Source organism: Mizuhopecten yessoensis, unplaced genomic scaffold, assembly GCF_002113885.1.
Source record: "Mizuhopecten yessoensis strain PY_sf001 unplaced genomic scaffold, ASM211388v2 scaffold6785, whole genome shotgun sequence".
Classification (NCBI taxonomy): Eukaryota; Metazoa; Mollusca; class Bivalvia; order Pectinida; family Pectinidae; genus Mizuhopecten; species Mizuhopecten yessoensis.
The window spans coordinates 505365-518428 of record NW_018406723.1 but is presented as its reverse complement, the minus strand read 5'-3'; the positions used below and the strand labels follow the sequence as shown (position 1 = coordinate 518428).

The following is a 13064-nucleotide window of genomic DNA, read 5'->3' as shown; positions in this document are numbered from 1 at the left end:
TGACGACAGGTCAAATAACGAGGCTGTTATAGAATCTACCGACTGTTGTCAGGTTCCCATACAATCAACAAATAAATTTACGCCTGGATTCTTCGCAGGGGAGGGCAAGGTCGGATTTACGGTGTTCACTGTATTTGTCCATGCGCGAAAATTGTTCCTGGGGAAAATCGAAACAATTTAAAATCTAACTTTCAGCTCAGAGTTCTATTGATAAACTTAAACCATCCTATATACATATCATACGCAATTGTATTGATAATGAATTGTGGAATAAAATTAAAGTGTTTTTTTTAAATTTCGAAGTACTACTTTGTTTGCCAATCAGCACGCGACAATACGCTGTTCAAACTATTGAACGAAATTGTGAAGACTGTCGATAAGAGGCAGAGAAAACGTAAATATAAGTATTGAACTGTTTTTGTATGGTTTTATGATCTATTTGAATGACACATAGCGTTCATTATGCTGTTTGCTTGCAAAGCTGTGTCATTCAAATAGATCATAAATACCATACAAAAACAGTTCAATGCTTCAGAACCAATCCAGCCTATAACTGTTACAAAATTGAAGAAATTATAAGATTTTATCTATCTGCCTCATAAATGGACATATTGCATCATTTTACGAAATTTGTCAATATTTTGATAAAAGACTGCTTTTTGGTCAGCTACCTGCTTTTATTGTTTTTATTATAATCAGGTTTATATCTTTAAACGAATTAAGCCTATAACTAGTTCAATAACTTATATATTGAATAAATTATAAGATTTTACATATCTACCTAATAAATGGCCACATATACAATACAAATATACGTGGAAATAGTGAAATTAAGATTGACAGAAAATTTACATTCTAAACTTCTTGGTTTAAAAAGGGAGTACAATTTGTATATAACATTATCAAACTTGATGGATCACTCTACCACTTTGAAGAATTTCAAGAAAATATATAATAAATACTATTTTTTTAACATACCAAGGCCTAAAGAATGCTGTGCATCATTTTATTAGAAAAAATCAAATATACCTAAAAATAGTCAAGGAGCACAAGACATTTATTTAATATTAATTAAAATTTTTTAAACCTACTGCTCAAAGAAAATGGATATTAAACGATAAAATAGATGAAGGACCATGGAAAAAAATGTCCTTTTAAAACCACCACCAACTCCAAACTACAGTGGCTACAGTACAGAATAAACCACAGAATTCTCACTACAAACACATTTTTTATTCAAAAATGGCAAATCACACAATAACCTTTGCACTTTCTGTAAAATTCACCCTGAAATAATACTTCATATGCTATGGGATTTCGAAAAAGTAAAATCCTTACACTAAGATTTGAAAAACAAGAATTCCGTTTTGGTAAACATTCATATAACTGTAAAAAGTTTTATATAGAAAAAAAACATAATACTACTTATAAAACAATACATATATAAAAACTAAATGCCTAGAAATGGACCTTAATCTGACTAGTCTCAAAGCTATATAAAATTTGAATTAAAAGCACAAAAGATCCTTGTGTATAAACAGAATGAATTAATAAATAAGGATGAGTTAAACCATCAAATAGATAAATGGATGCAGTTAAAATATGACTATATATATATGACATATTTGTTCTATACATATATACACCTATTGTACTTTATCGTCTCCTCACTGTAATTATGATCATCAAATATGTCATACATTTTAATTCGCCAGGTTTTAGTTAAAATATAATGACTTAGGATTGCTCCCCATCCCCTGTAATGTTTTGTGTTTTTTTTTTTTTCTGTTTCAGTTATTTGGTTTTGCTCATGTGTTTAATACCATAGGTTTATATATATTGTTTTACACCAGGGTCTCAGTGTATGTCTTTATGTATGTACATGGCATTGGTAATTTTTTAATATCTGCTTATATCAGTTAAAAATGATGACATATTAAAATGATGGTTGATGATGATGATGCAAGACAATTATGATGATGATGATGATGTTAGACGATAATGTTAAGAATAATATAAGATGATGATGTCATATGATGTCAGATGATAATATAAAGAATAATATCATACATGCTGATGATGATATCTGATGATGGTGATGAGGATGTTCAGAATTATGTCAGGATGTTGCTGATTATGATGATGAGGATGTTGATGGGGATGATGATGTTAAGAATTGTCAGGAAGATGATGATGATGGTGAAGATGATGATGATGAAAGATGATAGTGATAATGATGATGAAAAATGTCAGGACGATGATGACAGATGATGTCAGATGTTAACGATGATAGTGTTAATAATAATATCGTATATGATGATGATGATCTTTGTTTAATATGTATGAACAATCATGTACTTATGAACAATGTCATGTGTTTTGTCTTGTAAAGAAATGAATATATATATGTATAGAATAAAAACATATTTTTTTCAGATCGTCCGCTATATATATATTGCCATAGAGCATCATTTTATGAAATTGGTGGGTCAATATTTCAATCAAATATATTTTTATTTGATCAGCTATCTGATTTTTATTGTTTATTTAACTTCGGCTCCAGCGTGGTATGATATCGTCATGATATCGGATTTTCTCATCAAGAACTGCTTGTAGTTCACCCAAATACCTTTCTCGTAATAGCCTGGGTATGATCTGGTGACTCTAAGTCGAGAGACCCCTCTTCTTTCTTTCAAAGCTGATTTTTCTCTTCACAAAGTGAAGTAGAATGTGTCTGTTGCTTTTGAACCATTTCTTGTCCTGTTGGAGATATGTGGTTTTCTAAAGCAGCAGTAGCTTCATCATTATAGAAAGGACAGTCATTTGATAGTGATTGATGTTTTCTATCAATCGCTCTATCCCCGCTCGGTCAGGAATCTTCATGTCATGAAACACTTGCAGTGTGTAGGCGTCTCGAATCATCGTAAAAATGAGACAGACACTGGATTTACAGACATTTTTATACTAAATCAAGACCATTGTAGTTTTCCGCCAAAATTTACCGCAATAAACGGCTCTTTATATTTCTAAAATACTCATCACGGTGTATGTTAGGCCGAATTATTCTGACGTTTTATCGACTTTTTTTATATCGGTCCCCTTACCGATTAATCCCTATGATAGAAGGACGATTTTAAAGGTTTTACCTCTAATTCCCCTATTGCGCCCGGCTCCTCTGCCCCCAGGGGGCCACATTCACCATTTATACAAAATTGAGTTTTCTTGGCCCAAAGATGATCCAGGCTAAATCAGGATGAAGTCCCTTAATTCCTACGGTAGAAGAAAGATTTAAAGGTTTTACCTATATTTCCCCTATTGCGCCCCGCCTCTTTGTCCCCATGGGGGCCACACCAACCATATACAAAATTGAGAGCCCTTGGCCCTAGGATGCTCCAGACCAAATTTTGTTAAAATCCACTTAGCCGTTCAGGACAAGTAGCGTTTTAAAGGAAAGGTTAACGGAAGAACGACGGACGCTGCCCTATTGCACAATAACAATTTACGTTACTAGGAACATTTTACACAGACGAGTGGGTCAGATTGATGTATATTTTCTTTGGAATTTGTTAAAAATATGTTCTGACTGACCTGTTAATTTCATTTTTGGTACATATACACTGATTTAATTATGTCTGTTCATAATAGTCTTACAGATCCCTTTAATACTTTGTTTATGTTAAAATTATCTGGAATTTGGAACAATACCTACATATAGATCATGATAATACAGATATACAGTTTGGCTGTCATCCTGGTGTCAGCACTATTGATGCTATTTTATTTGAACTCTCCTGTATCAAATAATGTTAGTAGTTACAAAATACTTATTGCTATTTAGGATTATTTACAATTTCTGCTTTTGTTGGCAGAAGAAGTGTGTGGTAGGTACTATGACAAAAAGAAAATATTCAAAATCTACTTACAGTGCTTTGATAGTTATAATTTTGAAGTGTGATGTTGATACACAAAATTAATTTAGGTAGTTTGGCCATAACTGATTTAGGATTTTGTTGGGAACACATTTCGTAGTAATATTGTTAGCCGAGAGGCTAACATAATGAATATTGTGGAATATGTATCAATGATGCATGGTTATGCTTATGCAAAGAAACATTTTGTACTTAAAGTACAGAGTAACTGAGTAAAGATATAATTTATTTTGTATTTCTATGACTAAACATTATTGGAAAATTATTGCAGTGTATTTACTTAAAAATAAAGTTTTATTGTTATAATATCATCAGAGAGGGAAATAATAAACAATGAAAAATGTTTTCCTTAAACGATTTCCTTAAACCTGTTTCAAAAAAATGGTCAAGTCCGTTGTCATACTCCTTCGGAAATTTTACATTCAGTCACAAAAAAAGTACTTCACAAAATGCTTTTTAAAAAGTTTGTTCAGGGCTGCCCGCTGTTACAAATACCTCACATCCACCCGTTTGTTTAAATGTTTTTCTAATTAACGTAAATTGTCAAAGATATAACGGGAGCTTTTGTTATAACCGATGTCATTTCCTCCAAGCTGAAAAATAAATTTGTCCGGCTGAAAGCTGTCCACTTTAAACTATTTGTTGTAAATGAATTTTTCTCATTAAATCTTGAAAATTCTGAAACTTTTCCAAATTTTGAAATATTTGAGGTTTTTATGTCAAATATTTACCACTTCCCGAGCCCAATACAATTTGATTTTTTGACATTCTAACATATTTCAGACTGAAAATGTTGACGTTAAGTAGGGCAAGTGACCTTATGCCATGGCGCAGCGTCGTCCGTCAATTTTTTCTTTAAAACGCTACTAGTCAGGAACGGCTCAGTGGATTTTAACTAAATTTGGTCTGGAGCATTCTTGGGCCAAGGGCTCTCAATTTTGTATAAACGGTTAGTGTGCCCCCCTGGGAGCAGAGGGGCGGGGGCGCAAGAGGGGAAATAGAGGTAAAACCTTTAAAATCTTTCTTCTACCGTAAGAATTATGGGACTTTGTCCTAATTTAGCCTGGAGCATCTTTGGGCCAAGGGAACTAGATTATGTTTAAACGATGGGTGTGGCCCTCCTGGGGGCAGTGGAGGGGGGCGCAATAAGGGAAATAGAGGTAAAACCTTTAACATCGTCCTTCTACCATAGGGATTACCCGGTAAGGGTTTCATCCCAATTTGGTCTGGGGCATCCTTGAGCAAGAGGGACTCAATTTTATGTTAACAGCGAGTGTGCCCCCCGCCCCTCCTCGGGGGCAGAGGGATGGCGCCATATAGGGGAAAAATAGCAAATTCTTCAAAAAACTTCTTCTGTATGAATGACCTGATGTTGTCCATAATTGGCATGGAGCACCATTGGGGAAAAAGAGGAACAACGTTTTTATCAATAGATCTGACCCCTCTGGGGTCAGAGAAGCGGGGTTCAATAGGGATATAGAGGAATAGCTTTAATACCTTTCTTCTGTTGGGATGAAGGTATTTTGACCAAATTTGACATCCTTAGGGGCAGAGGGGCGGGCCCAATAAGGGAAACAGCCAATTCTTCAAAATCCTTCTTCTGTAGCAATGACAGGTTTGTTTATTTTAATTAAATTTGGGATGAAGCACTCTTGGGTGAAGGGGGACCAATTTTGTATAAACCGTGGGTCTGATCCCCTTTTTGGCAGAGAGGCTGGGCCAAAGAGGAAAAATAGCTTTTAAATCCGTAGGAATGACAGGATTATGTCCATATTTGGTCTAAAGCATCCTTGGGTGAAGGGGACCTAATTGTGTATCAACGATGGGTCTGACCCCTGGGGACAGAGGGGCGGGGCCCAATAGGGGAAACATAGCAAACTCTTCGAAATACTCCTTTTCTTACTCAGAAGCAGCTTGCTCTCCAAGGTCGCCAGGCTATGTTTGCTCTGTTTTCGAACTGTTCTAACTTAAGCCTTTGTTTTGAAAACTTTACTGCAACTATTTGATACTTACGTTTGTAGTATGATGATTTATAGAATGATAAAAAACTGGTCAAAATTAATAGACACGAAAAACTGTATTCAGAACACCTCGTATTCTTTATGTAATAGAAAAACAGGTAATTGTTTTAACAGGGTAAATAACGTAAAACACTAAATACTAAATTATGTTTGGTGACACAAAACCGACCAAGATAAATTAGCTGTTAACATGACGTTATTTTATAGGCAACAAACTAATATGAATCGGCAGGCGTCGGGGAGGTAGCGGTTATTGGTCATTGTTACACAAGAAGGTTTGGGGCTCATTGCGAGAGAGAGGGAGATTTCATGGTAATTTGGCTATGGCTTTAGAAATGAAGTCCAGGTTCCAGCAGGAGAAGCTTCAAATTTGTTTTGAATTAAAATTTTGTGTTGAAATATACTACGAGCACGATGAGCTTTCCTATTATTATGGTGCTCACCAAAGAACTTGACTACTATGATGATGATGCTCACTAGAAATGTATCATTATGATAGTTACCTTGTATGCTGTTGATTGCTGTTACGATGGTGCGCGCATTAGGAATGCTTGACATTGCAGTGCTGTTGTTGTTGACCTAGGACTAATGTTAATAATGATATTGTTTGCCTTATAGTTTAGTCTCCTCTTGTAACTGGATCAATGTTAACGCTTGTGGTAACAGAACATTCTATATAAATACATGTCATGTGCAAAGGTTGTTCATTTCGTTCCGCTTGATTACCTGACCGAATTGGTTATGGCTTTATTTTGTGTAACGTCCTAATAACAGCTAAGGTGAATTAAGTACGTGCCTCCATTTGTGTCGTGTAATCGTGCATGTCTTTGTATATGTGTGCAGGAGACGGGGTATGTTTGTGTACTTGCCTCCTTGTGATTGCGCAGATTTGATGCTAACGATGTACACCCATGCAGGTGGGGGATCAGGAAAAGAATACACCTGCTGTTACCTACTGCATGTATCGTAGGAGGTGACTAATGTAGGAACCCCCCTGCAAAATTGGGGATTTGCTTTGGTGTCCTCTATTTGGAGACACTAAAGCGACCACATTAAATCTGCTGCACCCATTGCAATATTTAGGTTCTTTATCTTTTTTCTGCTTCTAACTGTTGTGTCGACGGTCTGTTTACATTACGTCATCCGGGCTTTCACCGGAAGTAAGGCGCAAGAGACCCCGTGATGCTTTTGGGTGAATATACCTGGACCCCAACTCTCTTCCTTCCAGGATTCCAGACTGTACGGGCGGCTTATTGTGCTCTGCATATTGTAGACATTGTAACCCATTCTTCGCACTGTGTGCTCTACTTATTGTAGTGACAGTTTATCGGTAACCTTGCATATTGTTGGGTACCGTGCCAGATACTTATTGAACTAGTAATACTAGCGTTGTGAGCTATATCACTCTTGCCTGACCCGTCCAGCGACATAGAGATATAGTCAACCACGTGGCGGCTTGGAAGACAAAGATAGAAGGTAATTATTACTTCATTGGTGTCAGAAGTGCTAGGTAAGCATTGCCTTTAGTGTGTAATAGCATTCGCGCTGCATTTTCGATAATTCAACAGCTACAGCTTTTCTGATTTTTACCTGTTGTAGTAGTCACGTGGTCACGCGGTTTCCAGGTACCATTCCGATATCTGTATCAGATATCTGGAAATTACGGTATTTTTGAAAGAGAAGACAAAGCAGATTAACAAGCAGTAATTTAAACAATTTTGTTTGTTTATGTTTAACGGCCCATCGACGGCTGTGGTCATTTAGGGCCATGGTGATTTATTTATTTATTTTACTTTTTTAACAAACATGTGAATAGCGAAGATAAAATCAGATAAAATGGTTCATTTTAAAAGTATTCGCATTGTATGTGTAGGTAATTAAAAATAATAAAAGGGGGTTAAAATAATAAAAGAGATAACGAATAGATGATATGGAATATGCGATATATATATAACGTCAAAAAGGATAAGGTGGGTTAAAAGACATCAGAGTCTATAAAATAGACCGATGTCTTTCAAATAGTTAAATAATGCCTTCGAATCCACGGAACTGAAAAGTGTTTTCATATCCGGGACTCGGAAGTAGTTATCACGAATGTGTTTAAAATCGGAACATTCTATTAAAAAATGCTCCACTGTAAATGGAGTGTCACATGCGTGGCATGAAGGTATATCTTCTCGTTTTAAAAGGTACGAATGAGTAGGATATGTGTGCCCAGTGCGGAGCCGAGCGAGGACAACTTCCTCTCTACGATCTTTCCGACTGGGAATAGATGTTTTAAGTTTCGGTTGTATCTTAAAAAGTTTGTTGTTGGTCTCCAGAGACCAGCGTTTCTGCCATTCATTTTGAATGGCTGTACGAATAGTAGGTTTAAAATCTGTGTATGGTAGTTTGATATTTGTTTGTTCGAGATTCAATGCATTTTTTGCTTCCCTGTCAGCAAATTCGTTGCCTTTTATTCCGACATGGCTCGGAATCCATAGTAAAGTTATTTTAGACTTTTTTAATATACGAGATATTCGAAGAGCAAGGTTTTGTACGATTGTGTTTTTAGGATCTCGTAACTGTAAACTCTGTAGGACAGATAGAGAGTCTGAACAAATAATTGCCTTTTTAATGCGGTGTTCATCGATATGGTCGAGGGCCAAACCAATGGCGCATGCTTCAGCAGAAAAGATGGAGGCGCCGTCTGGTAGTCGGACTGAAGTGCAAGTATTGGCAGTACAGCAGGCTGCTGCCACTTTCTCACCTTCTTTGGAGCCATCGGTGTAAAGTTGTGTATGAGAAGGGTAATTCGAAATGCATTCCCGAAAGGAGGATTTGTGTTCTTCGGGCATAACACTTGATTTCCCTCGCTCATGTAATGTAAAGTTAAAATCGGGGGTTTGAATGGTCCACGGAGGAACATCAGATATGTTAAATTCAGCTATGTCCGTCAATTTTATGTTGAGTTCTTGCAGGAAATTCAAAATTCGGATACCAAATGTTGGCAGAAGTTTTTGGTTTTGCGTAAATATGTTTTGGTATTTGGGGTTGAATACTTGGTTGAAAGCAGGATTTTTAGGGTTTGATTTTAATTGAGTTGCAAATTGTAATGAAAGTTTTATTCTTCTGTCATAAAGGGATGGTTCATTTGCTTCCACGTACAGGCTTTTTACAGGTGTTGTTCGAAAAGCTCCCAGGGCAAGACGTAGCCCTTGGTTATGGATTGGATCTAGCATCTGAAGGTACGAACTGCGCGCTGACCCGTATACCATAGAACCATAATCCAGTTTTGTTCGAATAAGTGATCTGTATAGGCGCAAAAGCATTTCACGATCCGCTCCCCAATCAGTATGAGAAAGGACTCGTATAATGTTTAACGCCTTGGAACACTTATCCTTCAGATACTTTATATGTGGTATGAAAGAGAGTTTCGAATCAAAAATGAGGCCGAGAAATTTAGTCTGTTCAACAACAGGAATTCTAGTGCCATCGAGTGTTAGATTTGGGTCATTGTGTGCTTTTCGTTTTTGACAGAAATGCATGCACACAGTTTTGGATTTAGAGAATTTGAAGCCGTTTTCGTCTGCCCAATTTTGTAGTTTGTTTAAACTCTGTTGAAGTTGTCGTTCTATCGTGTGCATGTTCTTAGATCTGTAACAGATCAAGAAGTCATCCACAAATAGCGACCCTTCTGTTGATTGACCAAGACATTTGACTATATCATTTATTTTAAGTCCAAACAGTGTGACTGATAGGATTCCACCCTGTGGGACTCCCATTTCCTGTTTAGACGTTTCAGAAAAAGTTGAACCAACACGGACTTTGAAGTGTCTATCTGATAGGTAATTAGATATAAAATTGGGAAGGTTTCCACGTACGCCAAGGTCGTGAAGATCTTTCATGATGCCATACTGCCATGTAGTATCATAGGCCTTCTCAAGATCGAAGAACACAGCGACAAGGTGTTCTTTCTTGGCGAAAGCCTCTCGAATGAACGTCTCTAATCTGATGAGATGGTCATTTGTCCCTCTTCTATTTCTAAAGCCACTTTGAAGAGGGGATATTATATCGTTGGCCTCAAGAAACCAAACCAGTCTAGTGTTTATCATTCGTTCTAAAGTTTTACATACACAACTAGTCAGAGAGATAGGACGATAGTTGTTTGGGTCAGTAGCATCCTTTCCCGGTTTTGGGATAGGTATAATTGTGGAGTTCTTCCACGAATCGGGAATCTTTCCGGAAGCGTAAACTTGGTTGAATATGTAAAGAAGGCATGTTAGTGAAGAGTCCGGTAAGTGCTTTAGAAATTGATATGGAATATCATCAGGACCTGAAGCAGTGTCCTGTGATTTTCTAAGCGAATCAACAAGTTCTGGTAGGGTAAATTGTTCATTATAACTTTCTTTGTTTGATGATTTGAAATTGAGCCGTTTCTTTTCTCTCTTTTTTTTCAAAGACTGGAATTTTTGGGAGTGGTTTAGAGGGGATGAGTTTTTAGCTATGTTTTTTGCAAATGCATCAGCAATTTCAGTTATAGACGAGAAAATTTTGTTTTTATTAATGAGGTGGGAGGATGTTGCCTTTTTCTTTTTCCCACTTATTTTCCGAATCATATCCCATACTTTTTTTGAGGACGTGTTTGATGATATCTTGGATACATATTCTCTCCAGCTGTTTCTTTTGTCAATTTTAATTGATCGCCGAGCCTTTGCCCGCCAAATTTTAAATTCACTGTAGTTTGAAGCAGTTGGGCAATTGAAGTAGCGTCTTAGAGCAGCTGCCCGATTACTGCGTGTTTTAAAAGATTCTTCAGATAAAAGGAACTTCGTAGGTTTTGGAGCGGATTTTGGAATTGTCTTTTGGGCAATAGAAGTGAGTGTTTCAGTAAAAGTTTTGATAGGGTCGTCGAGGTTAGTAAAATTGTCTATGGTTAGTTTTTCAATGCACATGTGTTGGAATTGGGCCCAATCTGCTTTGTGCATATTCCATCGAGGTAGAGGATCATCAAGAGGAGTCCCAATATTCTGAAGAAAAATTGGGAAGTGGTCACTCCCACAAAGATCATCATTTACCCTCCAGTCATAGTCAAGTAAAATGGATGGATGGCATAATGATAGATCAATGTGGGTACGAGAGCCTGTAGCAGGGTGTAAATAAGTAGGGGTATTGTTGTTAAAAAGGCACAAGTTGTTTTTATCTATAAATTCCTCAATACGTCTTCCTCTCTCGTCTGTGTTGGGAGAGCCCCACAGGCTATTATGACCATTAAAATCACCGAGGATTATGAATGGTGTTGGGAGCTGGGAGACGAGATTATTGAGTTGCTCACAAGTGAAAACAATACTCGGAGGGAGATAAATTGAACAGACAGTTATTTGTCGGTGTAATGTTGCACAGACAGCAACAGCCTGTAAATTTGTGTTTAACTTGATCATTCTGTGAGGAATATTTTTATGGACAGCTACCGCTGCGCCACCTGCTGCTCTGCTAACTACAGTTGGAATATTAGTGTAGAGTGAGAAATTTCTAAGCGTGATTGGGTTTTTGAGCATGATTTCTTGAAGACAAAAAATGGCGGGTCTAAATTCTTTTGATAGATTCTGAAATTCTTCTATATTTGCCTTTAATCCGCGGATGTTCCATTGGATAATTGTGTTATTTATCTTTTGTTATTTTGGCTGGATTTCGATGGAGTTGAAGCACGAAGCGCGGAGGCATTCGTCTCCATCTCATCATCGAAATCTAGTAGGACATTGAACCGGTTTGTCGGGTCCTCTGATCCTTTGCCAAAGGTGACATTCAGATCCGGTCCTTCGGATTTGCCCCTCGCTATTTTAATTTTTTTCCTAGGTCTGTTGGTGGGTGATGTTGTCTCTGGTTTCAGTTGGGATCGAGGAACAGATGTGAGTGAGCGAGATCGCTGCGAACGCACATGTGCCCTAGATGTGCCAACCTTTGGAGGGTTTTCTCCTGAAGAGGAAGGTGTTTTTGATGGTGGTGCTGGTTTTGATTGTGGTGCTGGTTTTGATGAAGGTGCTGGTTTTGATGAAGATGCTGGTTTTGATGGTGATGCTGGTTTTGATTGTTTGCTGTTTTTGGTTGGTTTTCGAAAAGTCGTGAAACGGGATGGGTCCCCCGTGAGGATTTTCAAGTTCTGTTGACCAGCCATGTCTGGGACTTGTGAGCCCCAGGCAGGTATGTCTTCAGAAACTTGAACCGAAGCATCCTTGACCGTGACACTGTCAACCGGCGCCTTGCCTCGAGTCACTTGTGCGTAAGAGGGTGTAGCAATGTCTGCACTCCCGACTATCCTCCTGGCCTCGGGGAAAGAGACACCTCGGGTATATTTAACCCGTAATATCTCCCTCTCCTGGCTCCAGGTAGGGCAGTCGCGAGAAGAGGCAGCGTGCTTCCCCTCACAGTTGACACAGCGCAGGTTGGCGATGTCACAGTCATTTTGCTCGGTGTGACCCTCACGGCCACAATACTGGCAGATCGATTTTCGTCTACATCGCTTTTCGTGATGACCGTACTTCTGACAGTTTCGGCATCGCAATGGATTTGGGATGTAGACGGAAACGTTGTACCTCTGGTATCCGATTGTTAGTATTTGGGGTAGTGTTGGCGTTGAAAAAGTGATGATGAAGGTGTTTGTTTTGATTGTATCATTGTTTCTCCTGATCACCATCCGCCTCACCTCAGAGACCGGGACGCTCTCCTCCTGGAAATATGCCAGTATGTCTTCATCGGTGTCATTGCGCAAGGCTGGGCACCTGATTACCCCCTTGCTGCAATTAAGTGATGAGTGTGGTTTCACACTGACACCGATGCCGGCAAAACTGGTTGTTCCGAGTAGGTTCATCGCCTGTTGTTGGCGATAAACCTCTATAAGGAGATCGCCCGATCCCAATGGCTTAACGGATTTCACATCCCCTGCGATTCCCTGGATGCCCTTCCTCAACAGAAGTGGCGACAACGCGGCCGTTGTTTTACCACTCTGTGTGGAGGTCATCACAAGGAATTGCGGGAATTGGGTGTTCTGTGTTGCGTTTTGTGTTGTTTTTGAGCTAGGGTCATCGTTCCTGATTTTGGTATGTCCGTCGTTTTGGTGGTTTTTATCTTTACCCAT

At 38.2% G+C, this 13064-nt stretch overlaps 1 protein-coding gene across 1 annotated transcript; it reads right to left on the bottom strand.

Annotated features, from left to right (window-relative positions):
- Positions 1-11594: 11594 nt before the first annotated feature.
- Positions 11595-13064, bottom strand: LOC110452663. Its single transcript, XM_021501311.1, has 2 exons — positions 12098-13064; positions 11595-11905 (listed from the first exon to the last, which is right to left on the bottom strand). Exons 1-2 carry the CDS (start codon positions 13062-13064, stop codon positions 11595-11597), a joined length of 1278 nt encoding a protein of 425 aa, XP_021356986.1.